This window comes from Gasterosteus aculeatus, chromosome 9 (genome assembly GCF_964276395.1).
Source record: "Gasterosteus aculeatus chromosome 9, fGasAcu3.hap1.1, whole genome shotgun sequence".
NCBI lineage: Eukaryota > Metazoa > Chordata > Actinopteri > Perciformes > Gasterosteidae > Gasterosteus > Gasterosteus aculeatus.
The window spans coordinates 1,922,510-1,950,439 of record NC_135696.1 but is presented as its reverse complement, the minus strand read 5'-3'; the positions used below and the strand labels follow the sequence as shown (position 1 = coordinate 1,950,439).

Genomic DNA, 27,930 nt, shown 5'->3' with positions numbered 1-27,930 from the left:
CGAATCACGTTATTTTCTGCCATTTTGTTTTTTTTAATCAAAGAAACATGACATTGTCACAATAAATAACCATGCTTTTTAAACGGCTGATGCCGATGAAGCAAAGGAGAACAAATCCGCCTCGATCCAAACAGGGAAACTGATGCAACGGCCCGTTTAGCCTATTCTTCATCGTCGTGCAATATTGTACATTCTGAGGAAACCTGCCTTGTTCTTACAAAATATAGATCCGGCCATTAACGGTTTCCTTGGAGGGCTGAAGAGACGCGGCTCTTAACAACCGGACTATTCACAGGTCAAGGAGGTGATCCGGCAGATTCTTTGTTGTCTCTGGCTGGAAACTGTCAGCAGAGAGAGTGGAGAGGAGGCATGAAAACTCAGTGGTACCGTAATACGTCTCGTGTTGGTGGGGAAGCAGTTTTTATTACTCAAAGGGGGTGTGTGAGGGTTCACCCTACAGTCCATGTGCCAGATAATCAAAAACGTCCCAGCCTCTTTAACAACATCTCAGACATCACAGGGCATTTTATTTGGCTCTGTAGCAAAGCGCATGTGTGGCTGACGCTTGGATGTAGTGATCAGCATCAGGACCAGAAGATCCTTAACCCGTGGCTTAGAAGTGACGTGGTCGCTCTAAATTAGTTTTTAAAACACTGCATTGCAAACTCATTTCTCCTTCAGGCGAATTGTTCCAGAACAGAAGAGGGAGCTTTGAGGCTGAAGTCCCCCCCCCAGACGGCAAACTTAAACTCTGGCTCCCAGTCTCGCCAGTTCCACCGCCCTGAAGGGATGTTGGATTGGACAACCATCCCCCCCCTGCGCCCCCCAATCACTACATTGTTTGGCCAAAAAAAAATAAAAGGCAGAACAGGGCATGCGAGGACAGTAGAAGGCAAAAGGAAAGTAGTGATTGTGGTGCAGCAGAAAAAGGCGGCACGTGGCGTCGCTTCCTGTCCCGGGACTTTGGCTGAGCAACAATCTTCAGAAAATAAATAAACCAGCATTTTCAGATGATCCCGAAAGTATAGAAAGGTATCCCGCCCTACATAATTATAAACCAGGCATATTTAAAATAATTTGTTATCAGATTGTGTAAGAAAGAAGAAAAAAAAAAAGTATATCCGATGTATTTACACACCTATTTACAGATAATATTTTCCCTATGTGCAGATGTTTGTAGGAGAGGTTTTATAATCCTACAGACAGAAAATAAAAACTGCGGATTAATGCAGCATCTGATATGATACAAAAAAAGTCACCCCGCTCAATGCAGAACACTATCCAGTCGAGTTAATGGAATCCAGCCAGACCTTTTGCAGTATTAGGGGGCTCGTCGTGGCGCAGGGGTTAGAGAAGGTGTGCTGGGAAGCACAAGGTTGATGGTTCGGGTCCAGGCTGCCCCATGTTGAAGTTTGATAAAAGCGTCTGCTAAATGACCTGTATTTTAATTTAATTATAATATTAATTATCTGACAGTCCAACTTGTTGCCGTAGTTGGTGACGCACTGGGAGGAGCAGCCTGCTGGTTTCATCCACATCTGACCCTGCAGGTCATTTGATTCTTTGCAATAATAATAATGGAGAAAAAAATATAATATGAGCTGCGTGAGGGGGGGGGGGGGGGGGGGGGTGTTTTATGACGGGGGTACACATGTCATGATAGCGGAGGAAAACACTGCGTGCTGGACAGACGGGGGTTGGAAAAGGCAACGGGGTGCTACCGGTGGAGGCTTAAGACTGCATGGGTGGAAGGGATGGGGAAGTTCTGTGTGGGTGTCAAAAAAAACAAGAGTGGGATGAATGAATGCGGGGGGGGGATGATGCCATGAGGGGGACGGTCGGATCCTCACACCCAACTTGGTTGCCTCAGTTGCTGAGCAGCAGCTCTGTCGCGGTTTCCACGTCCCAGGATTTTGAAGACAGGGCCGCTATTACTGCATTCTGTGAGCGGGGGGGAAATGGAATTTTTTTTTAAATGATTGCAATCAGTGCGGCATTTGCAGGATTGAGTTCATATCTGAGATGAGAAAATGGCATTGCAGTATGCCATTACAAACAAATCTGTCAACGCTTTTGTGCTGAATGGATTTGGTGCGTTTGGATAATTTGTTCCTTTGACATTTACTTTAGCGAGGATGCTAAAAACGTGTTCCTCGAAGAATGATGCCGACTAAGGCAGCAACTGACTATTTTTAGCAGCTGTTAATATTTTTTGTTTGCCCTGTAAAATGACAATACTCTAGAAATTAGTATTCAAACATCTGGTTTTAAACAATCCAAAACAAAAACTATGGATATTTATATATGATCTATTAAACCAACCAACTTCCACTTGTCCCACACAGCGCTGACATGCAGAAATGTGACTGGAGCAAAGCGGTGCCGACCTTATCGAAGCCCATCGCACACAGCTTGTCTATTTTGCGGTTGTAGTCGGCGCTGGAGACGGGAGCGCCCGCGTACACGTGAGACCACAGCCGGGCGGTCTGTTTGAACATCTCTGGGTTCTGCTTGTACTGAGGATGTAAACAGTCAGAAAGCTCAGCGAGGGTTAGACACACACACACCGAAAGAGAGAGAGAGAGAGAGAGAGAGACCCCCCACCTGGTTGGCTACTACTGCGTCCTGCGGGTCGTCTGGTTCTGCTGCGGCGAGCAGAGCCTGAAGAGACAACAGCACCGTCCGCAGGGTCATGGCAGCTGCCCTGGGTGACGCAGCACGAGGAGGGTGTTAGACGAGGGGACACACACACACACACACACACAATGGGTCGAAATGGGTCGCATGGCTCACTCACCACTGGTCTTTTAAAATGTCCAGACATATCGCTCCCGTCACTGAACTGATATTAGGGTGCCAGATCTTACTGATGAAACGGACCTGACAAAAAGAAAAACGACAGTAGTTCCACAAAGAGCTATGAATTATTTTATATGAATTGCAATGTGAGAAAAGTACATAAATGTCAGTTATTTTATTCACTCGATAGGAGCTTTACGGTTTATAACGGCTTCACTATGAAATCGCCGTGAGAGGATTTCATGCCCATCACCTCGTGCACACTTGAATTTGTCAATTATAATTGTTAGAATACAAAATGTATTGACTCGTGTAGCCAGAGGAGAGGACACACCTTGTGCACACAGCAGACAACACTTGGAGAACCAGTCAAAAGGTGTTTGCAAGCCCCATCAGAGTAACTAAAGTACCTCAGTTGCCATCGTCGGGTAACCGGTGTGCATGTAGATGTGAGGGGGGAGACATACAGCAGTAACGTTCTATGGGACACGTACCTTTGGAGGGTTAAACGGATACGTCTCTGGGATTTTAATTTCAAGTTGAAATCTGCCACCTCGGAAACCAAAGCACAACACGTTTCAGGATGACTGACGTGGATATCAAAGTGTCGTGGCGGGGATCGTTGCCCATGCAGCTCGGGCTCAATACCTTCATACGGCGTGTCGGGAGGACCGGCGATCTCCCCCCTCAGCTCCGTGAAGTTCTCGTCCACCAGATCTACTTTTATCTGGTTTTTACTCGTCTGTGGACACATGAGAAGGCAGCGTTATCCCGCTGTTCGCGGAACCACGGGACCCGCGGCCCCGTGTCTCTGTATGAGACCACGTACTTTTACACAAACACACGTGAAAGACAAACTGTGACGTTAGCTACTTCTCCGTGTGTCCACGGCGGCGTTCAACAGGAGCGTCGGGATATTTAAATGGGTTAGCGGCGTGGTTAGCTCGCTGCTAGCCGAGCTAGCAAAAAGTTGTCTCAACTACCAACCCGCAATAGCAACACGGGACGGGGGACGGGGACACTAAACGTGTCACGCTAATCTTACATCTGACGCCAACTGTTAAAAAATGCCAAGTCACGTTATGTCATGAACAGCAGAGGCTAATGCTAACAGACGTTGAGATTGTCAACATGTCGCTACCGTTAGCAAGCTAACAGCCGCTAGCTGCCGGAGCCAGCGAGTAATTAAACACTCGATTAACGTGCCGGTGTCTTTGATTAAAGCTTGTGTCGCCCGCACGCGGCATGTTCCGTGCGGTCAGCGGCAGGTATGCCGGCGCGTCCGTTACAGACAGGCGGCCCGTCAGGTGGCAGAGCGGAAGCCTCGGTGTTTCCTGAACACACGCACCTGACGACAAGGGGATAGTTTCGGCCGCGGCACCGACGTCAAGCTAAAGCTAGCTAAAGTTCTGCTTATGGGGCCCGACCCAGAGGACCTGTCGGTGGGTAACGTCGGTATCTGACAACGACTACAGCCGCTAACATTTGAATTAGTTCAGTTGACACGTTGAAAAAGAAGAAGCCGAGTGCAAGCGGGGGGGGGGGGGGGGGTTGTTACCAGAAACGTTACCGCACCTCTTCGCTTTTGAGAACTTCTTTGAACTCCCGCTTGATCCTTTGGACCGCGATGTTCGCCATGGCTGTGTGTGCTGAACTGAACCCCGGGCTCCTCTCTCTCTCTCTCGCTCTCCCTCACTCCCTCCCTCCGTCGGTCGGTCGGCCGGTCGGCGTGCGTTGTGTGTGTCGTGGTGACTGCCCGCTCCGCTGCTGATCTCCTTTCGCTTTCACCGTCGACCGCTTATTTCCCCCTCAGAGACAAACACCGTCACCGCCGACTGCCAGTCCGCCCGGAGCGCACCCAGGGCAGCCGGACGCAGTAGAACCTGGAAGTTTCATTCATGGTCTCTGCTGCGTTGAGTTGTGTTGTTTGTGTTATTTGTCGTGCTCGCCTTTTCAGGACATTTCTCATAGTGTGCTGAACACATTGGGTTTATATTTTCCACCACTGGTGACTGGTCTTTTATTAACCTAGAGGATGTTTAAGTCTGACTGATGCGTAATGGAGCTTCTAATGGATTGACTGATTGATTCATTTGTATTATGGAATTACTTAAAAAGTAAGTGAGCACAGCTGTTTTCACCCTTCAACTGCTACCACTGTCACATAGCACTGCCTTCTTCAACGGAAGCCCTTAATCCACTGACATGATGGTCTACACTGATTGAGCGACAAATATTTAGATTAACTGTCGAAAGTGTTGAAATATTGTACTTTTTATAAAACGTATTTGCAGTTATCACGACGCTCATGTTGCATGCAGAATATACATGTATGTACTTAGTGTTATACTTGTTCTATGCAATTGGTTTCTTATTAAGTAAACATATTTTGGTAATACATGTCCATGATTTCTGATACAATATGTTAAAATAGAAGCATAAAGTCGCGATAAAGAAAAATAAACATAAGCTGTATCTCTCTTTATTTTTAAAAGTACATCCCATCACAATGTAACTGGTTACACAACCGCACAGATGTTGGGGCTTAGTTCTTCTCTCTGTGTGTCGATAGGCAGCGGACTGTTTGTTTACTATCCAGACGTTACAATCGTTTCCTACTGTGATTGGCTCAAAGTCCCGCCCATCACATTGCTAAACCAATGAGAAACGTCCAAATCGTCCTGGGTGCGTAGTTCCCGGATGTGTCGTGGAGCTAGACTGGCTGGCTCACGTGCACTAACAAACGGCGGACGGTAGGTTGTCATGTCTGCAGTTTAATGGTTTCCGTGCGGGGGACGACAGCGGTGCAGCCCGGGCCCTCTACCGACATTTAACGGGGCTTTTCAACGTTTACAAAGCTCAAGTGAGTCGTGTTTCGATGCCGTTTTCTGTCACATTTGACGCTGATCATTTTTTTTTCGTTATTACATTCGACAGAAAAAAAGGAAACGCAGAGTCTTGAGTTGCTGGCTACGTTAGCAAGGAGCTAGTCCAACCGGAGCCGAGTTATATAACAAAGATCGATATTATGGTTGTTCTAATCATTGTCAATGTCGAACCCGCCTGTGTGCCGGTGGGTGAGAAGTGATGAGTAGTCGTGATAAAACCTCTTCGCCACTGGAGATGTCTGTGTTGTGTGTCTACCCTGGGTACTTTCTATATTCTTTATTACAAATGTCAACATCAATTATTAAAGGTTCTATATTGATGGATAGGCTCATAGGTTGAATATGTACAGGTAACCCGTTGAGGCAGAAGCTTTGGCTCACATTGCAAATACATTTCAAACCATTTGCAAAAACGCATCATACGAGGCCAGTTTCCCAGGTGACAATTGTTTTACATTTACAATACTATGCACGAAAAGACACATTTTTGTAACCCAAGGAATTTATTTTTTGGTAAAGACAGTAATGCTCCTGTTATATTTTGTATGATCATGTAAAACAAAAAAGAACTGACAGTATTATAGAAGAAAGCCACTGGAACGACATCTGTGTATTTGTCCAAACACTAACCACTACACGCGTGTTTCCCATCAGTTTGCACATGAGATTTTGCAATTTATTTATTTTTCTCCAAAACTGACTTCAGCTCTTAGCTGATGATGTGGCTCATAATAAGTGATGTATTAAAGCAGGATGCACCGGTTCAGATCATTACACATAACAAACAGACACCAGAATGAACTCTAGTATGTTGTCAACAACGGTCTTCTTCTTGTTTACTTTAAATCACAAGTTCCGGGACTACGTTCGGCGGTATAAAGCAGCCACAGAGCCACTGGAGTGGTGAAACAATAAAGGATTCCCTCCTTTGTTCATATACTTGGTCTAAGTTCGAGGCGGTACTTGTGTTTTCTTTCAGGGCCAACGCAGTCTGCTGAGAAATGGCGGAGGGAGGCTTTGACCCCTGTGAGTGCGTCTGCAGCCATGAGTATGCCATGAGGCGCCTCATCAACCTGGTGAGTGGCCTCGGCCCGTGCCTCGAAAACTTAAGTGGCTTTCTCACATCAGAGCGGAGTTGCAGGAGATTCAGCACCAAGTGTAAGTACGTCCTGGCAAAGTGGAGAGAGAGGATCAGCGATCCAACTAGCGAGCGACTGGAAGTCCCGGCCAGAGGGTGAACTGAAACGCTGCCCTCTGGCCCCGAGCCACCGTGTCCTGGTTCCTGCCGTGTGTTTTATCCAGGGAGCCAATCAGCATTGCCCACATAGGGACGTGTCACTCGGGGGCACTGTGTGCTGTCACGTCGCTTTGGGCATGCAAATATCTTCCACCCCTCTTTATTGGAACACGTCCAATAGGCGTTAAGCGTTGTCGAGAGGGACCGCGCTTAACACACAGGTCAGAAGTTTCGATTATTCCCTGTTTCCAGGTGACCTCATTGGCTCTTTTGTGCACAGGTGAAACCCACACGTTCAGCTTCAAGGGGAATGGGGTTTTGTCCAAATAAAGAACGCATTCTCACAGGAGACCTTTTGTTTGTGTGCCTCAGTTACAAGGAACACTTGAGGTTTATGTTTATCATGTGCGTTCTCTCTAGTTAAGCAGAGGGAATACATCTGCGGATCAATAATATAACTTTTCCTGCTCTCCTCTTGTAATGTTTCTGCTTTGTGGCTTGTGTAATTTCTCCTTCAGCTGAGGCAATCTCAGTCCTACTGCACAGACAACAACTGCCCTCAGGAATGTATGTATGACCACATTAGTGTGTTTTTTTTTTATTTATCATAATGTGTCCTGTTGGCAGATCACAAGCATTTAGTTTAGATCACTGGTGCAAAGATGCGTTTGTTTTGCAGTGCCGGGTCCCAATGGGCCGGTCGGCGGAGGCGCTGACCTGACCCTCCCCACCCTTCTGATGGGATGGGCGGTGCTGGCTCTGCTCCTGTTCCTGCTGCGCCCCTCCAGTCTCAGGGGCAGCCGCTCCACAGGAAAACCTACCGGACCCCACAATGTCAGTGCTGGGCCCACGTCACGGTGGTGCCATAAACATGGGTTCAGTGTATTTCACCACGACAAAAAAAAAAATCTTTTTACAGGGATTTTATTGCATAGAATTGAAACGTTTCACCAGGAAACTATAAAGCTGCAAAAGAAAGAAGAAATGTTATTAGTGACATTTATTTTGCTACATGCTAGCTATTTGACTCTTCTCAAATTTACAGCATCATTTTTGAAGATAGAAGAAAAAATGCTTTCAGAGGCCTAGAACTCGTAGTTGGTTATGAAAAGAACTTCCTCTGCGCACAACTTGTACTTCACTCACTTTGAGAACACAAACTTGGCTCCTGAAAGATTATGATCAGGTATTGAGTGAAACCCTTGAATTTCAATTATATATTTCACCATAACATCAGATGTTTTTTAATGTGGAGCTCCTGCAATCCATTGTTTTGTGTACTTTATTCTTTTTTTAATGATATTTTCATTGCATCGCTGCAATTCCTTCTTTTAAATCCCTTTTTCAGAGCAGATATTTTTAGCTGCTTTGGTAAGAAGAGTTGGCTCCGGCCTGTAAGCACTGACAGTGAGTCCCACAATACAGTACGACATCATTACACCTGTGCTGTTACTGCGCCGTGTCCAATTGTCTTTCAACAGGTCAGCCTGTCAGCTGACTCATTGTTTTTTGTTTGTTTGGTTTAATGACCCACAGTGGGCTCTGGTTTGGAATGGCAGTATGTATGTTTTACATTACATGTCATTTAGCTGACGCTTTTATCCAAAGCGACTTAGTCATTTTATTTGTATCTGTTATAATACTGCAAGTGGGTCTCCAAACAAATGCTGAAATGGTTCACACAGTTTTTTATGTTTGAGTTGTTTGGTCACTATTTTGTAAAGATGAGCAATTATCTCCTAAAGAATAAGGAACTGAATGTTCCCTCAGTGAGGCGTCCTGCTCTCTGAAAATATTAACGAAAGACAAATAAAAGTTGTGTAGCCGGTTTTATCCGGATGAAATGATTGGAATGGCAACCCGCCTGTTTAGCGGCCTTTGCATATTCTGCCTGTTCGCTGTGATGGCTCAGGGGGCGTGGCCTATGAGGGACGCACACAACCACGCCTCCAAACGTGCTGCTTTTTGTCATTTTTATTATTCCAGGATGTGCCAGTTGTTGTGACTTGTTAATACTTTCTTGTCCTGGTTATTCGCAGAGCCGCGGACGGGAGCCTCCGGCGCCACCTGTTGACTAGCAGCCGAGAGCACCGGCCCCCACCCACCTGCTCTGACCGGAGCCGTACAGCCAGCCGGCGACCGCGGCAACACGCCGGACCCATCGCCCCTTCACTCGAAAATATACTTCTTTTTTTCATTTTATGGCCACGTTTTATTTGGAGGGTGTCGATTTGTCTCGGGTTCCCTGTCACTGGAGCCCAACTGATTTCAGTAACAAAACATAAAGACATAAAGTTTTTTTTTCCAATCGTTAATCAAAATAAATACGTACTAAAGTTGATATTTTGTGTATTCAAAGGCCGTTTTGACTGATATCGTCGGCTGACGGGATCAGCAGGTCAATGCATCAGTTGGGCCCCATGTGGTGTTCACAGCCCTGAATCAGAAGGCTCTCGGTCGGCCCTGATCTCGGCTCTGGAGTTGACCGAGCTGAAAAATGTAGGAATGTGTCACGTGTGTTTGGGGGGGGGGGGGTAACTAGTTAGGGTGCTTGCTGAGCGGTGACGGGTCTTCAGGCTCTCTGAAAACATTCCTCTCTTTCCACATTGAAGTCCCAACTTTAAAGCACAGCTTCCCTTTAAGCGGCTGTTGGTTTTCTGACTGTAGAATAAGTCACGAATGAGTGTGATCACTGGAAAACAACCAGCGGTTTAATCCCATCGGCCCGATTCCATGTACTGTCATTGTTTTATGGTTAAAAGATAAAAACTAAAATCGGAATTGTACGATTGATTGTCCGTAGCAGAGGGTCATATTTTTGTGTGTGCGCTCTGTCCTCGTGACGGCGTGCTGAGTCAGCAGTGTAAAAAAAGGTGGAGGTGAGGGCCTGCAGTCTGTCACTGCTCGGGGCATCGCAGGTTTCTACTTTCAGAGCTTCTGTATGACGACGATAGTTCTGGTCTCAGTGCTGAAGCCACTTCTTGCAAAAGAATGGCGATATTTGAGTTTTGATATAAAATGGTATTCCAGGAGAGGACGTGGAAATGATCTGCAGTGGAGGTTTTTGTCATTCTCGTGGTTTCCAGGATCTGTTGAGCTTTCCTCGTCGAGCTGCTTATTCAGTGATTCATTTTATAGAAGGTTTGCAAGCGAGACTAAAGGTTTAATTAGTAAACACAACGATGTAGCGGTGAAGTCTCCAGTTTGTTAAGCATATATGTAAATGTGGGTGGATAATTATAACACAGTACAACAGCATACACTACAATCTTAAAGTTACTTAAGAAAATCAATACTTCTTTGATACATTCTACAGAAAAAAATGGAAGGTCATACCAAGTGAATGTTTTTTCTTTAACGTGTATATTGTTGTTGTTTGGATGCTAGAAGGTTTCCTGTGTTTCTCTTCACTGGCCGTGTCCTTGTCGTGCTCCTGTCATGGCAACAGGGCAGTTGTGTGTCTGCGCCTTGAATTGTGTTTTCAGGGGTACTTGTGAAATAGAACTTGCATAGATTAGACAAGTGTCTTTTGTGATATACATGGTATAAGAGTTTAGAACGTGAATATGATCTGTAATAGCTTCTCTTTGTTTCCATATCGGCGAATAACGCCCTCTGAAGATTTATTTTCTACGTCTTTATAGACTCAAGACATGGCAGGGAGGAGATGGGGAAAGTTTAATAAAAGATCTAACAAGGTGTATATAATGAAGGCGGAAACTATACTAGGTTGTTGAGATGAGCAAGTGGACCATCTGGTTATGCAGGAGACCTTTCTTTACACTGTTTCTGTCGAAGAGAAAAAGGGCTTCTACTATGCACTTTGCCTATAACAAAATAAAAATAATTCAGTCTTATTCTCTGCCTGTGCTTTTTTTTTCTACATCATTAGTCCATACATTAAGGATGTGTAAGAGTATTCGATTAGCGGGAATACAATATTATATTCATTGTATTTAATTCGTCATTTTTTCTTTTAATTTCCGGTTACTTTTTCTCGAAGTCGGCTGTTTTTTTCATCACTTGAACTATGATAAACGTGTGAACTCACGCGCATTTGACCGTGTGCGCCTCGTTTATAGCCGACACAAATCATCCACAAATCCGGAAAATGTATTTCCAAAATATGTTAAGACATACAAGCAATTCGACTAAGCAACACTGCTCCCCGAAGAGTCGCTCAGAGCCAAACACCACCGGCGCTTCCTGTTTAACGTTCGCCGCCATAGTTCTCTCACGCCGCAGGAGAAGTCACGTGCAGTCTGCGGCCTCGCCGCCAGACGGCGCCAAATCACACACGCTGCACCTTCGAGTAGAATACCGTAAAACCGTTGCGTGACTGATTTTCGTGGCTAAGTTCGAACGTTTTCACATTGGCATTATCGATAACTCCCCCAAAAGCAGGCGAAATCACGTGTGTGACAAACATGTACGTTTGTACATGTGTGTCAGTCAGTTTACAATCCTCCGCGCATGCGCAGTAGTGAGACGGTGGCTCCCCTGGTTTCCCAGGGTAACCATCAACAAGCCTGTAGCGAGCTAACGGTATGTTTAGCTTTAGGTTGTATTCATATCGCTATGGTCTGTATTACATTAGACAAACATAGTGGTAATTTAGCGCTACCAATTAAACACTATTACGCATAGGAAGCGTAAAAGCTTACGTTAGCCTGCATTACTTGTCACAGTGAACTTAACAAACACTGGCTTAGCTAGCATGCTAACGTCAGTGAGCGCGTCCACAGGAAAGCGTGTAGCGGTGCAGTCTTCAGAATGACTAATCAGCCGTTCACGACGCTGGCTTACACGAAGAGCCCGAAAACAACAAGGAGAACAACGTTTCAGGTATAGACGCTTGATGTGTGCAGCCATGATAGCAAATGGGAAAATACTGGATCAGTGTTAGCTAAACCGACAGATCCCCGAAGAACACACGGCTATGAGGCGTCGCATGTAACGTTAGTTACCATACTTCTTTCATTCTACCTGTCACTTTCCATTATGGTATTGGGACTCTACGACGACACGGATGCTGTTGCTGTTGTTTTGTGTCATGCGTGTCGTTGTACCTACTTGGGAGAATAAGCGAAAGGCAAATCCCAAGTGAGGAGAGCAGTCTGGTTTCATCTAACGTCAATCCAAAATGATCCAATCCAAAATCTCCGCAGGACGAACTTCAGGCTGCTGTCTCCGCCAGGGCGAACCAAACCAAAACGGATCGATACTCGTATTCCGACGACTTCAACGACGACGAAGACGGTGAGATACGTGGTTGTTGAGCGCGAGGTCCTCTGGGTGTGGGCCTGTGTGCTGCTCCTGTTTAATGTGTAATTGTGATCTACAGTGCATCAGTGTTGCTAGTTCACGATGGTGGATTGCACCCCTCCTTTCATTAGTTTATGCGTGTTATTTGGATTACCAGGGAAAATGCATCAAACTAATCGGAGAAGTGGTGAAGAGATTTTTCACAAACGCTTCTCTAAATGGCTAAATTATTTTCGGGCAGTGATTTTAAACCATGCTGAGGGGTCTGTTGGGATCACTCATCTTGAAAACATCATATGGCAAAAGTACATATAACATACGGTGGGGCCTCCGCCTTGTTGTAACATTGTTCGTCAATGCGTGGATGGAAGATAAATAGCTTAACTCAAGATCTCTTTCTACTATTTATTCTTCAGAGAGTTAGTAACCACGAGTCTGATTCTTCTTCAGTTAGCCAGAAAACATCCACTTACAAAGCGGGACCGTATGAGGGGGTGGGAAAGCTCCAAAAAAGCTGGATAGTCGACATGGAGATTAAGTTGTTTCGTAATTTTTTTCTCTTTTTGATCTTTCACAGATTTTTTTAATGAGCTTCTTAAATCAAGAAAAAAAAAGTCTGGGTCGATCAAAGCGGCGAAGAGTCAAGCCAAAACAAACAACTTTGACATTTCAGACGACGAGGGCAAACAGGGCCGGACGAAGAAGGTTTCCTTTCTAAAGACCCAGAAAATCGCCTCTCCCTCAGAGTCACGCGAAAACGAGCCCCCCGACCCCCCCGCCGGTCCACCCAGCAATCACCAGGACTCCTCGTCCTCGCCGCGCTCCACCAACATCAGCGAGGAAAACGTCCGATTTGACAGCAGCGATGGGCTGTCCACCGATCCTCGGATCGCGAGAAGGAGCTCCAGTAAATCTGTGTCCTACCAAACGTCCGATGACTCTCTCCTGGACATGCCGTTGCCCTTACCGGCTGACAACATTGGGGAGGGTCCTCCTTGTCCCGGGGAGGAGAGGAGCTCGGCCCCGGAGGGAGGCTGCCAGACTCCACCGGTATCAGCGCCCGACCGCCCACGCGTGCCCTCAGCAGGTCCGTTCACCCCGCGTACGAGGAACAAAAGGCACATTGGTGTGTTTACTTTGCTGATTCTTGGGACGTTTTGACCTCACGTAGCAACATGCCGTCTTCATTCAGATACCAACAAGGAGCCACCCAGGCCCAAACCGAGGCAGAGGACTCTCGGATTGGGCCTTCGCGCCGTGGACAAGATGGCCGAAGACGCTGCATCTCCGGGTGTCAGCAGGCCCCAGACGTCCCCTGCGTCCATCGCCCTGTCGTCCGACACGTCCAGCAGCCTCGCCGTAAGGAGCCAAGCGGGCGAGTCAGTGCTCGGCCTCGCTCCATGTTTGTAGTTGCAGCGGCGTCTGACGGGACCACGTGTGTTTTGTTGTGGCGTTTTTATTCGCAGGGGGGGGAAGAAGGCAGCCTCATCAAATCCTCTTTGGGGAAGAGTGAGCAGTCACAGCTAAACACCACAGCTGATCCTGGATCCACAGGTAACATTCAGCATCCTCAGCACCATTTGTTCATTCAAGGAACTCACGTTCATCCTCCTGATTTTTCACTTCTTGTTTTAGACGGCTTTATTTCCGACGGCAGCAAAGAGCAGGAGAGGAAGAACTCCACGTCTTTGGAAGAGTTTCACGTGAGACCCTTGTTCCCGATTGACGGCTGGGGTCATGTTGGAGATGCTCTGCCTCATTGTGTCCCCTGTCTTCTCTCAGGCTGACCCCGGGGATCGCTCTCAGCGGGTCTCTGCTGTCCAACAAACGGCCCGTGAGAGCAGGTACATTAGCAGCAGCAGCTGCTCTTGAAGCTTTGTGGACGGAGCGGTTTTGTGAGTTAGCTGACCTTGTTTCGTTCGAAGCAGGACATCGTGTTCTCGCTCTGCTCGGAGACCGCACAGCGTGTGCTCCGGGGAGGTGCAATCAAAGTACCTGGGAACTCTCAAACTCCTGGACCGCAAAGTCTCGGAGCACGAGTCTGAGCCCCGAGCAGCCGATTCCCTCAGGGCGGCCATTTACCAGGTGGGTGTGAAAATGAGCCTTTGTAGTTAGAAATCCCTGCAGTGTTTTCTTTGTTCAGGTGTGAAGGACAATAGAGGACTTCCATTTTATACGCAGATACGGATTAGATTATAGTTATAAATTACACACATCACATGTTGTGTCTTGTCACGCTCCATTTACCATTTCGAGGTGTTATTCTGAGATTTTATTACGTCATTATCAGGTACAGATGAGGAGCCAGTTTGGACTTGAAACGCTGTACTCGTGCTCGTGTAGTAAAATAACTTGTTTTAAAAGCCGGTCCTTGGGAGTCTGTTTCTTTTTCATCATCATCATCATCATCCACTGGGCGACAAGGATTAAATGCTGTCGTCAGAGTGCATCAGTGTACCTGCAACTCCACTGACACCGACATGCACTTCTAACAGGAATGGCTTAAAAAGAAAAAAGAAAAGTCACGAGATAACTTGCAAATAAAGAAGGAGGAGGAAATCCTGAAAGAGAAGAAGCAAAAGGTACGTCATCTGTTTTGTACGTTAGATAGAATGGAAGAAGCCACATTGTAATAGAAATTCATATATTTCAACAAAAAATGCACACTTTGTGCTTTTCTTAAAACAGGAAGAAGAGGCTAAAAAGGGAGATGCTGTTGCATCGTATGAGGCTTGGAAAGACAAGAAGGCAGAGAGTCTCAAAGCTAAAGCCAAAGAAAAGCAGGAGGCGATCCGAAAAGCACAACGAGCAATCGAAGAGAACGAAGAAAAGAAGCAATCTGCCAAACAGGTTTGTCTTTATTTACTGTGCGTTAGAATCAGCACTGTTTAATCGGTGATGTTACAACACGTTGCAGGTCTTTGAGAAGTGGAAACGTGAGCACGATGACCTCCTCAAAGAAAAGTCCAGAAGACAAAGAGAAGCTGAAAAAAAACGTTGCCTCAGAAAACAAGAGAAGGAGGAAGAAAGAAAGACAGACAGCAAATCTGCCTTTTCTGACTGGTGAGTTTAAACCATCGACTTTTAAAGGCAGCAGCTTGTGTACTGTCTTACAGAATGCCTGTCCTCCACCCCACAAACAGCTCCACTATCATTCAAAGGGCCAAGAAGGAAAAAACACATTTAATATTTGCATAAAACTGTCCTAAACTGAAGACGATAAACCACCAGATGGCAGCTGGATGTGTAGCAGCGTTTGTTTTCTTCCAACGTTTAAGGCGTGAGAAGAAGACAGTTGTGCTCCATGAAAAAGTCTTAACAAAGCGAGAAGAAAGCCAGAAGAAAGCGGAGGAGGAGCGCTACCTGACGGAGGAGAGAGACAAAATGGCCTTGGAGATGTATGAAAGCTGGCTGGTGAGTAGAACCGCAGGTATCACTCACTCTACGGCCAAGTCATTGAGAGGCGTTCACGTTATCAGTCCCCTCGCTCCCCAACAGCTACGGAAGGATCTGGAACAGAAGAGACAAAGAGAAGAAAGACGAATACAAGCGATACTCCAAGACGACCCCCCTCCTCCGTGGAGCCCACCGAATAAAACCATCCCCTTTGGGAAATAACTTAATAACTCTGTGTTACATTTGAAATCTCTTCTGTATGTTGCATTTTAAATATAGTTGATGGAATCTTCTGAATTTTGTATACATATTTTATACATTTTAGATGTTTTATATTAGCGTGTCGGTATCAAAGGAAAATTGCAATAACCGCTATTACCATGTTATACATTTGAATATAAAATGGCAATAAGAAAACAAGATATAAAAAGCTTTTTGAATTGGTCTGCTGATTCCTGTACTTTAATAGTTGAGCTGCTGTTGGTTTCCACGTAAGGTGGATTTTTGTCTTGAGATTATAAGAAGGTCCAAAACGTGACACATTCTTAGAAACTAATCAGTAAAACATGATTTACTTTTACCCAATGTGTATGTTACCCATCATCAATAACATTGACTGAGAAAAAAGGCCTTGATGGATATCTTTAGGGATGCAACAAAACAATAAACTCATGAGGGAGACACTTTCATTTTATTTTATTTTATACATGTGTATAAAATGCATGTGGATGTAAAAAAAAAAGATGGGTACTAAATGCGCAATTTATTCTGAGCATGAAACTTAATATCATTCGCTGCTTAGAGGCTTTATGTGACCACAGAGATCCTGATTTAATAAACTAACATTCACAGAAGAGTTATTTTCCCCTTTCGAATACTTTAAGTACATTTCCATGTAGGGGAGGACGGGGTTGGCTGAGAGAGAAAACAGAAAATACTGAGGAGTGGAATTTTTTTATTGAAATAAACACAAAAAGTCCTTTCACCTGGACTTTAGCTGTGTCACTCCAGAGGAGACTATGTGCGCGAGCTCTGAGTTCTGGACAATTCCATGCAATATTTGAGAAAAGCACCGAGATGAATGTCACAACCAAGCTCTTTAGCTTTACGTTTACTACGTTTTTTTGGAGAAGCAGTCGTACATTTAATAGCGTGAACATCCTCCAGCAGTGTCTCAACTTTGAGTGGGATCCTGACTAAGTGTTTCCATTGACTCAGAACATGAGTCGCAACTTTTACTCTGAAACGCCCCACCGGAAGCTTCCTGTGGCTGCCGGGAGTCATGGAGACAGAGGCGATTACCTTTACACAGCTTTAAAGTCTCAGTCAAGGTGGAGGCGCTGCACGCAAAGTTGCCAGAGCAGCCTACATGGTAATGGTGTTAAGAGTTAGCTGAAGGCATTTACAGCTTGTAAACCACCACCGGCTCCGGGACCGACGGCTGCTTCCAGACCCGAGTAGAGGAGCTAACGGTCGCCGCAATCAACGCATTCCTCAAGTTGCCCGACCGTCGAGTTGTGGAAGGTAACGTATCGTTAGCTAGCTAACGGCTACTCGGCTCAACGCCGAGCGGCCCATTCATTAGCTTATCGGGTTTAGTTCTCTCGCAGACGAGAGCAAATAAGCGCAGTTGTGCTCCTGTCTGTGCGCGATGTTACGCTGTGAGCTAACGTGAAATAACGTTAAGTTCACCGCGCGGTATTGTGGGAGAAGAGGTCCGTGTCCATGTCAGTCAGACGTGGCTGAGCCGCGATGAAAGGCTCTTTATTCCCGAGCAGGCTGTAACGGTGCGACTGGTACTGCGGCCCGGACCACAGACAACCACCTAGTTTATCTCTGGATATATTACTATATATATTACTATATATATATATATATATATATATAAGAATATGTTTATATATATATATATATATATATATATATATATATAAGAATATGTTTATGTGAGTATATGTATATAATATGTGTATAATATGTATAATAAGTGTATATATATATATATAATATGTGTGTGTGTTTTTGCATGAACATATGTACACACACACACACAGGTGTGCACTGATGTTAAACACTAAGTCAAAGTTCCCAGTGACATCCCGATGATATTTAAGGACGTTTTCTAATCTACATCCTCTCCACGTTGGCAGATGTTTCAGATAAAGAGGATCTGTTGCATCGGTGCCGGCTACGTGGGGGGCCCGACGTGCAGCGTGATCGCTCACATGTGTCCGGAGATCACCGTGACTGTCGTGGACGTCAACGAGTCCCGCATCAAGGCCTGGAACTCGGACACTCTGCCCATTTATGAGGTATTCTATCAACGTAGTTCTCCAGAGAAGCTGAGCCAAGTGTGTTATAACAGGGTTCATCGGGGCTTCGCTGGGACAAGGGAGGGGCCGGTTTCATTATTCAGTTAATCATAATGTTGTTGACTTAGCGAGGCAATGGTTCCAGGCAAAGGGTCTCGTTGTAATGAATGCTTCAGCGTGGGAGCAAAAAGACGATAAATGAGTTCCAGACTTCGCGGTGTTGCAACTTCTCTACATCAGCCATGACCACAAAGCATTACGCAACCGTGACTCCCGTCATCATAAGCTGCCCTTGAGAGCTTGTGTTACTGTTTCTGCCGTGTTTGTCCAACGGCTTTGGTGAAACACCCTCCGCTACTCATGTCTCCCACTTCTTCCCTTTCGCCAGCCGGGTCTGAAAGATGTGGTTGAATCATGCAGAGGACAAAATCTGTTTTTCTCTACGGACATCGACTCAGCCATCAGGGACGCTGACCTGGTCTTTATCTCTGTGAGTCCCCCCCCCCCACACACCCACACCCTCACACGCATGCACAGTTTGACCAGCCGAAGGAATAAATCTGACATTTTGGCCAATGCGTTAATTTATCGGACAGGTCAACACCCCAACCAAGACCTATGGGATGGGGAAGGGTCGTGCAGCCGACCTGAAGTTCATTGAGGCGTGCGCCCGGCGGATTGTGGAGGTGTCCAACGGTTACAAGATTGTCACGGAGAAGAGCACGGTCCCGGTCCGAGCTGCCGAGAGCATTCGACGTATATTCGATGCCAACACCAAGCCCAGCCTGAACCTACAGGTGTGTATTGTTGTGTGAGAATGAAGCCCCGGGCGTCGTTTGTGCCGAGAGATTCTCAAGTGGTCGTGCCACCGCGGCTGTAGGTGCTGTCCAATCCGGAATTCCTTGCAGAGGGAACGGCGGTGCGCGATCTGAAGGAGCCGGACCGCGTCCTGATCGGCGGAGACGAAACGGCCGAAGGTCAAAGGGCGATCCGAGCGCTGTGCGCCGTCTATGAGCACTGGGTCCCGAAAGCTCGCATCATCACCACCAACACGTGGTCATCCGAGCTGTCCAAACTGGTGGGTGTACTGTATTGGCCTCAACTGTTGTGCGATGGTCCGTGACCTAAATAAATATTTTATTCACTATCGAAAACAACAAAGAAGACTCTCCAAACTCCCTTGTGAGAAACCTGAACCAGCAAATCTTCACTTTTTGAATAAAGACACATCTTACGCTGTGTGCTCGTGTAGGCGGCCAATGCATTCCTGGCACAGCGGATCAGCAGCATCAACAGCATCAGCGCCCTCTGTGAGGCCACCGGGGCCGACGTGGAGGAGGTGGCCAAGGCCATCGGGATGGACCAGAGGATTGGAAGCAAGTTCCTCAAAGCCAGCATAGGTAACAAACGCGTCCAAAGGATTTAAGTGTAGAGTTTAGTGACTCTGAACCCAGATTAAGTGACGGCTTCTTCTAACACTCGTGTCAGGTTTTGGTGGAAGCTGTTTCCAGAAGGACGTGCTAAATTTGGTCTACTTGTGCGAGGCACTCAACCTGCCCGAGGTAGCCTCCTACTGGCAGCAGGTGAGCACCTTTTTATTTATTTTCCATTTTCGAAGGCCTCTCCTCGCTGAATTGAATTCTGTAATCTGATGGCCACGTTCTCAGGTGATCGACATGAATGAGTACCAACGGCGGCGGTTTGCCTGCAGGATCATCGACTGCCTCTTCAACACCGTGACCGGGAAGAAGATCGCGCTGCTGGGCTTCTCCTTCAAAAAAGACACGGGCGACACAAGGTCAGTCGTTCTCCATGTTTTTGTCTCATTTCTTTTTTGTCACATGTGGTTTTTGTCCCATTTGTCGCCCCTCAGTTCTCTGTGTTTCACCCTCATTTCCAACAACTTATTTTGTGTAATCTAACTCTACTCCACGTGATCGACCTAACTAACGTGTGGTGAACTGTGTGTGTGAACACTCCAGGGAGTCGTCCAGTATCTACATCTCCAAGTATCTGATGGATGAGGGCGCCAAGCTTTTCATCTATGATCCCAAAGTTCTCAAGGAACAAATCATTCACGACCTCTCCCAACCCAACATCTCCGAGGACAACCCAGAAAGAGGTGTGTGTGTGTGTGTGTGTGTGTGTGTGTGTGTGTGTGTGTGTGTGTGTGTGTGTGTGTGTGTGTGTGTGTGTGTGTGTGTGTGTGTGTGTGTGTGTGTGTGTGTGTGTGTGTGTGCGGGCCTTTGATTATTATTATTAAGTAGGAAAGCAAATGTAAACAATGCTGAAAGAGTTTTGACTATTTTACTCTTCTGACATTGAGTACAAAGTCGTCTATAATGGATGTAAGAAGAATTTTTAACACAAGTAATTCCATGTCGTTCTGGATCAATTGGACACCCGGCTGATTGGTTTGTTTTATCTCCTCAGTGTCGGAGCTGGTGACCGTGACCTCTGACCCTTACGAGGCCTGCCAGGGTTCACATGCACTGGTCATTTGCACCGAATGGGACATGTTTAAGGTCAAAAGCACACGCCGTTTCTTTTCTTCCTCCCATTTTACAAATCCTTATCTGGGAGAGATGACTCATACCCACCTGATTCGCCCCACAGGAGCTGGACTACGAGAAGATCTACAAGAAGATGCTGAAGCCGGCCTTCATATTCGACGGCCGCAGAGTGCTGGACCAACTCCACGGCCACCTCCAGGACATCGGCTTCCAGGTGAGAGAGCGAGCGCGCACGGCACACGCACACAGCGACACGCACACAGCGACACGCACAGGACTAATGTGGAGGCCGCCGCCTCTCTCTGTCCACAGATCGAGACCATCGGTAAGAAAGTGACTGTGGCGAGAATCCCCTACACGCCGGCAGCCACCGGTCCTCGCACCGCTGCCATCGAACCTCCCGCCAAGAAAGCCAAAGCCTGAGACGTTGCCCGGGGAATCGGCATGCAGCACGTTCCTCTCTCAGCCCTTTAATTGCTGGTGAAACGTTTGATGGCGGTCCAACCCGTCTGCTGGTACACGCCTGGGGGAGTAACAGCTGCTGCAGCTGCAGGCCGGGGAGGGAAAAGTTCAGCCTTCACCACTGAGTGAATGTGAAATCACAAATGATATTTATCAACCAAATATTTTTAATTCAGTCACTCATGTACCAACTTTTTCCAATCAAACACAATTAGATGCAATTCTTTTTTATTGTTTTAGAATTATAGTATTGTTTAATTGCAAAATACATTTTATACCATTTGAAAAAAAATATTTTTATAAATCCACTTAACTTTGTCAATCCAAATCAGTGAGTTTATATGAAATAAAACGTACCACGTATCCGTAATTTGTGCCTGTTGATTGTTCCGAAGAAAAACAAAACCCAATCAGGATACATGTGCCGACTCTTCTTTATTATTCAAATGAAAACGTACATCAAAGATTGCTTCTGTCCCAACAACGTCCAAGGGTGGAGCCAAAATAGGAAGTAGTCTCGGCCCAAATTTTCTTTGTCACATACAGCAATCAAAATGTCCTACTCGTTACACTTCTGTGTCTGACAAAAGGAGGCTAAAACGTCTTGAATCGCGGAGCTGCTGCAGGAATCCTCAGTCCAAAAAAAAAAAAGAACACTCCCTCTTTAACTGGAAGAGTTCATGAACGAGGCGAGCGGTCAAAGATCAGTCGCTCTCTACCTGAGGTCTGGAGGCGTCTATGTGATTTACAGGCCCTGTGGTACAGAGATAGAAAATGACCTCTGCCAACACAAAGTTGTACTCTTATCTCACACAATTTATCTAGAAACCTGCAGCCCTTTAACCCGCTGCAGGCTCTCTGATCGCAGAACAGAACGGCCCCTGTTTGTTTTCTGTTACTACATGTGTGTGGTTACGGTGTTTCCTGTGCTGCAGCGTGCCGTGATGCATTATGGTACGGCAGCAGCGAAGCTGTCACTAGAAGCGTGTTTGGGGGCGGGACTAAGGTGAGGAAGCCTCTAGGAGCTGCTGGGTCAGAGTTTCATTCCGCCACAGGGACCTCTGCTATCCTCTTCTTCAGTAGGTTCTTCAGGAAGAACTCGCCTGTTAGGACAGAAGATCAATTAGAATAGATGTTCTACTATATACATTTAAATATAGTGAAAAAGCCAATAGAAATGTTCCCATTACTCCGTTTGGGCTGCAGACCTCACTGAGCCGTCGTCATTGGACTGTGGTTTATCATTCTAATCATCGCCAGAGCTTAATGTGACACTTCAGCATGAACAAATTTAGTTTATGCTGAAGTGTCATCTCAGGTGGAATAATGTTTAATAAGAACGTTTTCCTGCAAAGGCTAAAAGCTGTAGCGCTTGCTAACTTTTGTGATCCGTCCGATGGTCTAACAATAAGGAGAGCCCCATAATACCCGGCTAATAGTATTATTTGTTTTCATTGTTTTGCTTTTTTTAAACGCCATGCTGCATTGTTACAGTAAAGCGGACCGGAACATAAAGTCGCTCTTCTTGAATATACTAGTATTTTTTTATTACTAGTAAAAAGGGACTGAGAAGAGTTGATGCCAAACTCAAAACTTTGAGTAATTTTGTTTAGTAATTTTGAAGCACAAGCGATTATTTCATAAATCTGTTATAGGCATATACTTTACATCTTTGCAATTACAGTTCCTGCAGTGAGGAACATCTGCTGCATCTCCAGATAAGGAGGATAATTGTAGTATAAGAGGGTCATTAAGTCAACCCGCATGTCACTGGAGTAAACCTGTAGTTGAAAAAATTCTCCACCTCGAAAACATTTTGCACAGTAGCTTCTCCCACCATGAAACCTACGTGTTTTAACATACTTATCCTTTGTATTCTTTATCTTATTCTTCACCAAGTCAAACCCCTTTATGTGTAACATACATGGCAATAAATGGCTTCTGATTCTGAACGATGGAGCACGTTGCTCACCTGCTTTGTACGAGGATCGCACCAGCGGCCCGCTGGCTGTGTACGCGAAGCCCATCTCATTCCCAACTTTCTCCCAGTGTGCGAACCTCTCTGGAGTGACGTACTCCTCCACCTGCACACCAAACACACACACACACACACAGTCACAGCGCGGCTTTAACTCAGGCGCGTGAGCGTTGCATCGCGCAGCGCCGTCGCCTCGGCGGATGGCCAGCGTGGAACGTGCTCACCTTCAGGTGGCGTTTAGTGGGCTGCATGTACTGGCCCAGCGTCAGGCAGTCCACTCCTGCCTCTCGCAGCTCTGCAACATCACCAGGACAACGTGCATTAGAAGTGTGTTGTTGGTGGATGGAATTGTGTGTGTGTGTGTGTGTGTGTGTGTGTGTGTGTGTGTGTGTGTGTGTGTGTGTGTGTGTGTGTGTGTGTGTACACACACACCGGTCAGGGTGTCGAGGATCTGCTGGTCCGTCTCGCCCAGCCCCAGCATGATGGAGGTCTTGGTGAGTAAGGTGGGCTTTACCTTTTTAGAGTGCTTCAGGACACTCAGAGACTGATCAAAGTTCGCTCTGGGGTCACGGACAAACCTACGGGGACACGTGGACATCAGCGACAAATTAAATGATGTAAAAGGGGTAAAAATACACCCAGATTACCATAAACAACCAAAGTACACTCTGTTGTCTGTGTGTCTACACCTCAACAGTATTATCCTAACAGGAAGGGATTTGTTGTGCCCCCTGCTGGCCAGTCTGTGTATTACTGTCCTGCCTATGACCGACGTCCCTCTAGCGGCAGAGCTGTAACCGCAGTAAAAAAACGCTCAAACACCACACATACAATCACCGGCCGCCATTAGGCACGCCGGGTTTAATTGCTTTATAACACAAATGGCTAATTAGCCAATCACATGGCCACAACCCACTGCATTTAGGCCTGTAGACGTGGTGAAGATAAACAGAGCATCAGAATGGGGAAGAAGAGGAGAATGGGCAGACTGGTTTGAGGTGGCAACCAACTCAAATAAGCACAGTAATGCAGAACACCATCTGAACGCACAACGCGTGGAACCTTGATGAAGACAGCAGCAGAAGACCACTCCAGGGAACACGCCTGTCCGCCAAGAACAGGACAACAGAGACTACAATTCACACAGGCTCTCCACAATGGGACAATAGAAGATTGGGAAAACTGTTGGCTGGTTCGACGAGTCTTGCTCCCGGCTGAGACATTCGGATGGTCGGCGTGAACAACATGAAGCGCTCAGGCTGCTGCTGGTGGTGTGATGGTGTGGGGGGGATGTATTTTTGGCACACTTCAGGCCCCTTAGTACCAATGGAGCCTGTTTTAAACGCTGCAGCCTACCTGCGTATTGTTGCTGACCATGTCCGTCCCTTTACGGCCACAGTGTACCAACTTCTGATGGCCACTTGCGGTTTTCTTATCTAACTTACTAACGTGTGTTGCCGTTAATTGTTTAACGAACGATACCAATTGAAATATTGACTTGCTCCTGCGTATCGTCGTAACCACATTATACCATTGGTGCAAAGGACAAACCTGAATGTTAGTCGCGATGTTCTTGTGATTCTCGTTTGTTAAAGTTGTTTTTAAAACTAAAAAGGCGACATTGCGAGGTCGTACCTTTGCAGCTCTCGCACCGTCTCCACGTTGTGGGCGTACACATCCAACCCAGACAGGGCGATCTTCTCTACCGCTGCCAAGTCCCCGCGGAAATCGGGCGTCAGACACTCCACCAGGATGCGAGAGTCCCTGAGAGGAGGAGGACAAAGGGGCGTCTTTGTTCCTCCGTTTGCCGGTATTAAGATACAAACGCCGAATGAGTCCGAACGCGAACAGTCGGTCGCGTTCATACCTTTCCTTCAGGTTGTGGACAGTCTTAGCGAAGTGAGCTGCACCTCCGTCAGCAATATCTGCACAGATGTGAATGGAGAGACTGTTAGTCTAATGTGGATTCCCCAAAAGTTGTCCGGGCTATTTGGTGGACAGTTACCATCCCTGTCGACCGAGGTGAGAACCACGTAGTCCAGCCCCCACGCCGCGATGGCCTTGGCCGTGTTGTAGGGCTCGTCCGGGTCCAGAGGCGGAGGCCGACGGGCCGTCTTAATGGAGCAGAACCTGCACCCGCGGGTACACGTGTCCCCCATCAGCTACAGACAGAGGGACCATTGTGACGAGTATTATTGCTCAGCCTGCGTGAACTGCTTTATCTGGGAGGGTGTACTTCATTTTACAGGTTGTGGGGTGAATCTGTAACTGGGGAGACGCACCATGATGGTGGCTGTGGCGGTGGCGTATTCTCCTCCTCCCCAGCATTCCCCGATGTTAGGACACCTGGCCTCCTCGCACACCTGGGGAGAAACACACAGCGCTCAAATGCACCACAGGTGACACGGAATTACCGCAATTCGTACAAACGGGCGGTTTAAACGTGCAGACTTCTTAACAGAACATTTCAAATACCCCAAACAGTCTGGGTGTGCGGTCCTCGTACCGTGTGCAGTTTGAGGTCTCTCAGCGTGTTCTTCAGCCGGTTGAAGTTCTTCCCGATGGGGATCTCGGTCTTCAGCCATGGAGGAAGCCTCAGCCTGTCACAGGAAAAACAAGCGCACCGTGTTCACTGGACCTGCACCGTGTTCACTGGACCTGCACCAGACGTCAGAGGTGGACACAAATCGGCCGTCGCGAGTCACAAAGCCAACGTGGTACAGGAACCTTTTGAAAGTATTCAACTCACATTTATAAATAACATATAATCATATCATATTCCACCAGCGTCTACGCTGTGTTTTTGGTGTAGAAGTCCTCCTGGTCTTCTCTCTGTCTCCATGGAGATGATCACCAGGGATGAAAGACGGCCTTGGTGACGCCGATTCCGACTGAAGGTTTTCCTTCTGTTCAAAGCGCGGGAGGACCTTTCCATGGACGTGGGGGGGGGCGCGGTACGGGGAGCACCAGCTGGAGAACCGTCTGTGTCAGATCCTTCTGGACCAAAAAGCTGAGAAGCTCTCTGGGGGATTTACATTCCCCCCGCACAGCTTGTGAGCTACACGGTGCAACGAGGTCGGCCTTCAGTCGAAACAAGTCAAAGGACCCGGCACGTGTTGACTGGATCTGCGGTTTGGCGTCGTCAAAACGTTGTGACATTTCACCCGTTTTTTCACAAATCGACCAAACCAAAGATAGCGAGCTCGCCAAAATGATGAAACCTAGCTTTCAGTTGGAGGTATTGTCCCGAAATTTATAAAACAATCGTTTCCTCTCATCCCTGACTGACTTTGACCTTTGCACATCAGTTATTGCCCATCAGTTATTTCGAGCGCGGCGCATTTCTTTCCAACCCGCCCGTAGAAACTGTCAAAGTCCTGCGTCTGGCGATCCACGCGGCCAATAGTGTCACAGATACGTGCCCAAACAAAGCGCGGCCCATGACTTTGTTTTGCAGTAGACCAAAGAGTGCGTCGGTTACACTGAAAATGTCCCCGTATGCCACGATGCCATGATGAAGAAGCACGTGGAGGCTCGTCTGTCATCGCTCACGTCATCGAATCCCACAAACGCCTCGCTGACCTCACAGGCCGCCTGGCGTTTAGCCACGTAACGCAGGGCGACAGAGGTGAGGGCTTTGTTTGTGGCATCCGAGGTCTCGTCCACCTCTACAGCGACAAAAGACACTTAACTCCCTTTTCATATCAATTCTAACCGCCATTTGAACGTAAGGGGTCGACCTTTCGTGTTGGCCGAGGCTCCTGGGGAGATTCTTCAGGCGCGTGGTCGCGCGGCGAGAACACCACACGGAGGAAGCAGCGGAGGCGGCCTGTGGAGACACAGCCGGTCCTTCCACGAGTCCCACGCCGCCAGGAAAGAGCGCGTGACCTTCTGCCCCGTGGCCTGCAGCGACCCGCTCAGCCGGCGAGGGTCTCCCCTTAGATGCCGCTTCACGTGTCGACCGAGGGGCTGATTTTGAGAAACCTTTAAGCTTCCATATAGAAACGTCCACACGACCTGCACCACGAGGGCCAATATTACAGTGGTGAAAAAGGAATTGTCTCTCCTTTGGACGGGACGTGCACAGATTAAGTGATTTTCATACACAAAACACGTCTAAAGCTAAATATAGATAGATATATTAAATATATATTCGATCATTATTTGTTTATATTTTACTTTTCACGATCTGCATGACATCTGCTTCACACTCACAGAGGCAACAGAGAACTAAAACGTCCCATTTCCTCACCCTTGTTTGCCACGATATCTCGGTTGCCTCACCTCTCTCCCTTCCCCCTCTTCAGGTTGCCTTTGTACTCTTCCCACTTGCTCTTCTCCGATAATTCCCCTGAAATAAAGTCTTGTAGATCGGGCCCGTCGTCGCCCAGAAGCTCCTTCTTTCTGCCGGTCGGGTCTGCGGAGGATTCGGCCGCAGTGGTCAGACTGCGGGTGTGAACCTGCGGAGGAGCAGCGGGGTTTAACTTCAGGGCTCACGGCGTCACCGCGTGTAATTAAATCCCGGCAGGATGTTTACGGGTCCGTGTAATATGCGCCAAAATGAGAGTTATAAACTGCCCTATTGTCGGTACAGCTTAGTTACAAAACAATTAGGCCCGAAGGCGCACAGCTGACGGCTGTTGACGACCGCAGGAGGCGTCTGTTAGTCGGAGGACACGTGAGAGGAGGATACCTACGTGTGGGACGGATCTGGGACTCGGCCATAGATGGTTTGCGGCAAAACGGCCGGCGACACAGCAACTTTGTTTCAGCAGCGCCATGACTTTAGCTAGCAGGCAACTGTCATTGACAACAAACCTCGATGAGCGGCTGCTTTGGCCTGGTGCCGCGTTCAGGGGCTGTAGAGATCGTTGTGATTTTCTCTGACGTATTAATGCGTTCACGGGACGGTTGCATCGTCGGTTAAATGAGCTAGGTCGTTCATTAAACAAGTTAAGCCTGATGGAAGTGAAACCCCGCGTGTGTGTTAATGAAACTCAACATGCGTTGCAGCAACAGTCTTTTCTCATTAGACTAATTGTAACTGCGTTCTTTTCCCAAACATATGTGTACATGACAG

The 27,930-nt window shown here is 47.1% G+C and overlaps 5 protein-coding genes across 13 annotated transcripts; 3 read left to right on the top strand and 2 right to left on the bottom strand.

Moving 5' to 3' along the window:
• Positions 1 to 12: 12 nt before the first annotated feature.
• Positions 13 to 4,707, bottom strand: ube2kb (ubiquitin-conjugating enzyme E2Kb (UBC1 homolog, yeast)). The gene is made up of 7 exons (XM_040187334.2): positions 4,375 to 4,707; positions 3,448 to 3,541; positions 3,294 to 3,352; positions 2,798 to 2,880; positions 2,605 to 2,704; positions 2,388 to 2,516; positions 13 to 1,941 (listed from the first exon to the last, which is right to left on the bottom strand). Exons 1-7 carry the CDS (start codon positions 4,435 to 4,437, stop codon positions 1,867 to 1,869), a joined length of 603 nt encoding a protein of 200 aa, XP_040043268.1. The 5' UTR covers positions 4,438 to 4,707; the 3' UTR covers positions 13 to 1,866.
• Positions 4,613 to 10,781, top strand: smim14 (small integral membrane protein 14). 2 transcript variants are annotated; one of them, XM_040187341.2, is made up of 5 exons: positions 4,613 to 4,707; positions 6,667 to 6,763; positions 7,443 to 7,491; positions 7,604 to 7,758; positions 8,964 to 10,781. In XM_040187341.2, exons 2-5 carry the CDS (start codon positions 6,689 to 6,691, stop codon positions 9,000 to 9,002), a joined length of 318 nt encoding a protein of 105 aa, XP_040043275.1. In that variant the 5' UTR covers positions 4,613 to 4,707; positions 6,667 to 6,688; the 3' UTR covers positions 9,003 to 10,781. The 2 variants fall into 2 exon arrangements, with proteins under 2 accessions (XP_040043275.1, XP_040043274.1); XM_040187340.2 differs by lacking the exon at positions 4,613 to 4,707 and adding an exon at positions 5,474 to 5,662.
• A 411-nt stretch (positions 10,782 to 11,192) lies between these two features.
• map9 (microtubule-associated protein 9) lies at positions 11,193 to 16,029 on the top strand. 7 transcript variants are annotated; one of them, XM_078080082.1, is made up of 14 exons: positions 11,193 to 11,469; positions 11,670 to 11,769; positions 12,093 to 12,183; positions 12,767 to 13,276; positions 13,382 to 13,548; positions 13,656 to 13,743; positions 13,825 to 13,892; positions 13,972 to 14,033; positions 14,118 to 14,274; positions 14,685 to 14,771; positions 14,878 to 15,039; positions 15,107 to 15,252; positions 15,468 to 15,603; positions 15,688 to 16,029. In XM_078080082.1, exons 2-14 carry the CDS (start codon positions 11,698 to 11,700, stop codon positions 15,805 to 15,807), a joined length of 1,866 nt encoding a protein of 621 aa, XP_077936208.1. In that variant the 5' UTR covers positions 11,193 to 11,469; positions 11,670 to 11,697; the 3' UTR covers positions 15,808 to 16,029. The 7 variants fall into 7 exon arrangements, 4 of the variants coding, with proteins under 4 accessions (XP_077936208.1, XP_040043230.2, XP_077936207.1 ...); XR_013450583.1 differs by having other exon boundaries at positions 11,203 to 11,469; positions 15,333 to 15,603; XM_078080081.1 differs by having other exon boundaries at positions 11,237 to 11,469; positions 14,115 to 14,274.
• A 779-nt stretch (positions 16,030 to 16,808) lies between these two features.
• ugdh (UDP-glucose 6-dehydrogenase) lies at positions 16,809 to 21,242 on the top strand. Its single transcript, XM_040187317.2, has 12 exons — positions 16,809 to 17,109; positions 17,736 to 17,897; positions 18,286 to 18,387; positions 18,494 to 18,694; positions 18,778 to 18,975; positions 19,150 to 19,297; positions 19,386 to 19,480; positions 19,565 to 19,695; positions 19,880 to 20,019; positions 20,331 to 20,422; positions 20,514 to 20,624; positions 20,723 to 21,242. Exons 2-12 carry the CDS (start codon positions 17,736 to 17,738, stop codon positions 20,831 to 20,833), a joined length of 1,491 nt encoding a protein of 496 aa, XP_040043251.2. The 5' UTR covers positions 16,809 to 17,109; the 3' UTR covers positions 20,834 to 21,242.
• A 46-nt stretch (positions 21,243 to 21,288) lies between these two features.
• lias (lipoic acid synthetase) lies at positions 21,289 to 27,717 on the bottom strand. Of its 2 annotated transcripts, none has more exons than XM_040187323.2 (11): positions 27,548 to 27,717; positions 27,135 to 27,310; positions 25,357 to 25,450; positions 25,133 to 25,213; positions 24,856 to 25,012; positions 24,718 to 24,775; positions 24,486 to 24,614; positions 23,283 to 23,428; positions 23,075 to 23,145; positions 22,845 to 22,956; positions 21,289 to 21,975 (listed from the first exon to the last, which is right to left on the bottom strand). In XM_040187323.2, exons 1-11 carry the CDS (start codon positions 27,629 to 27,631, stop codon positions 21,914 to 21,916), a joined length of 1,170 nt encoding a protein of 389 aa, XP_040043257.2. In that variant the 5' UTR covers positions 27,632 to 27,717; the 3' UTR covers positions 21,289 to 21,913. The 2 variants fall into 2 exon arrangements, with proteins under 2 accessions (XP_040043257.2, XP_040043258.2); XM_040187324.2 differs by having other exon boundaries at positions 27,103 to 27,310; positions 27,548 to 27,687.
• Between the last annotated feature and the right edge of the window lie 213 nt (positions 27,718 to 27,930).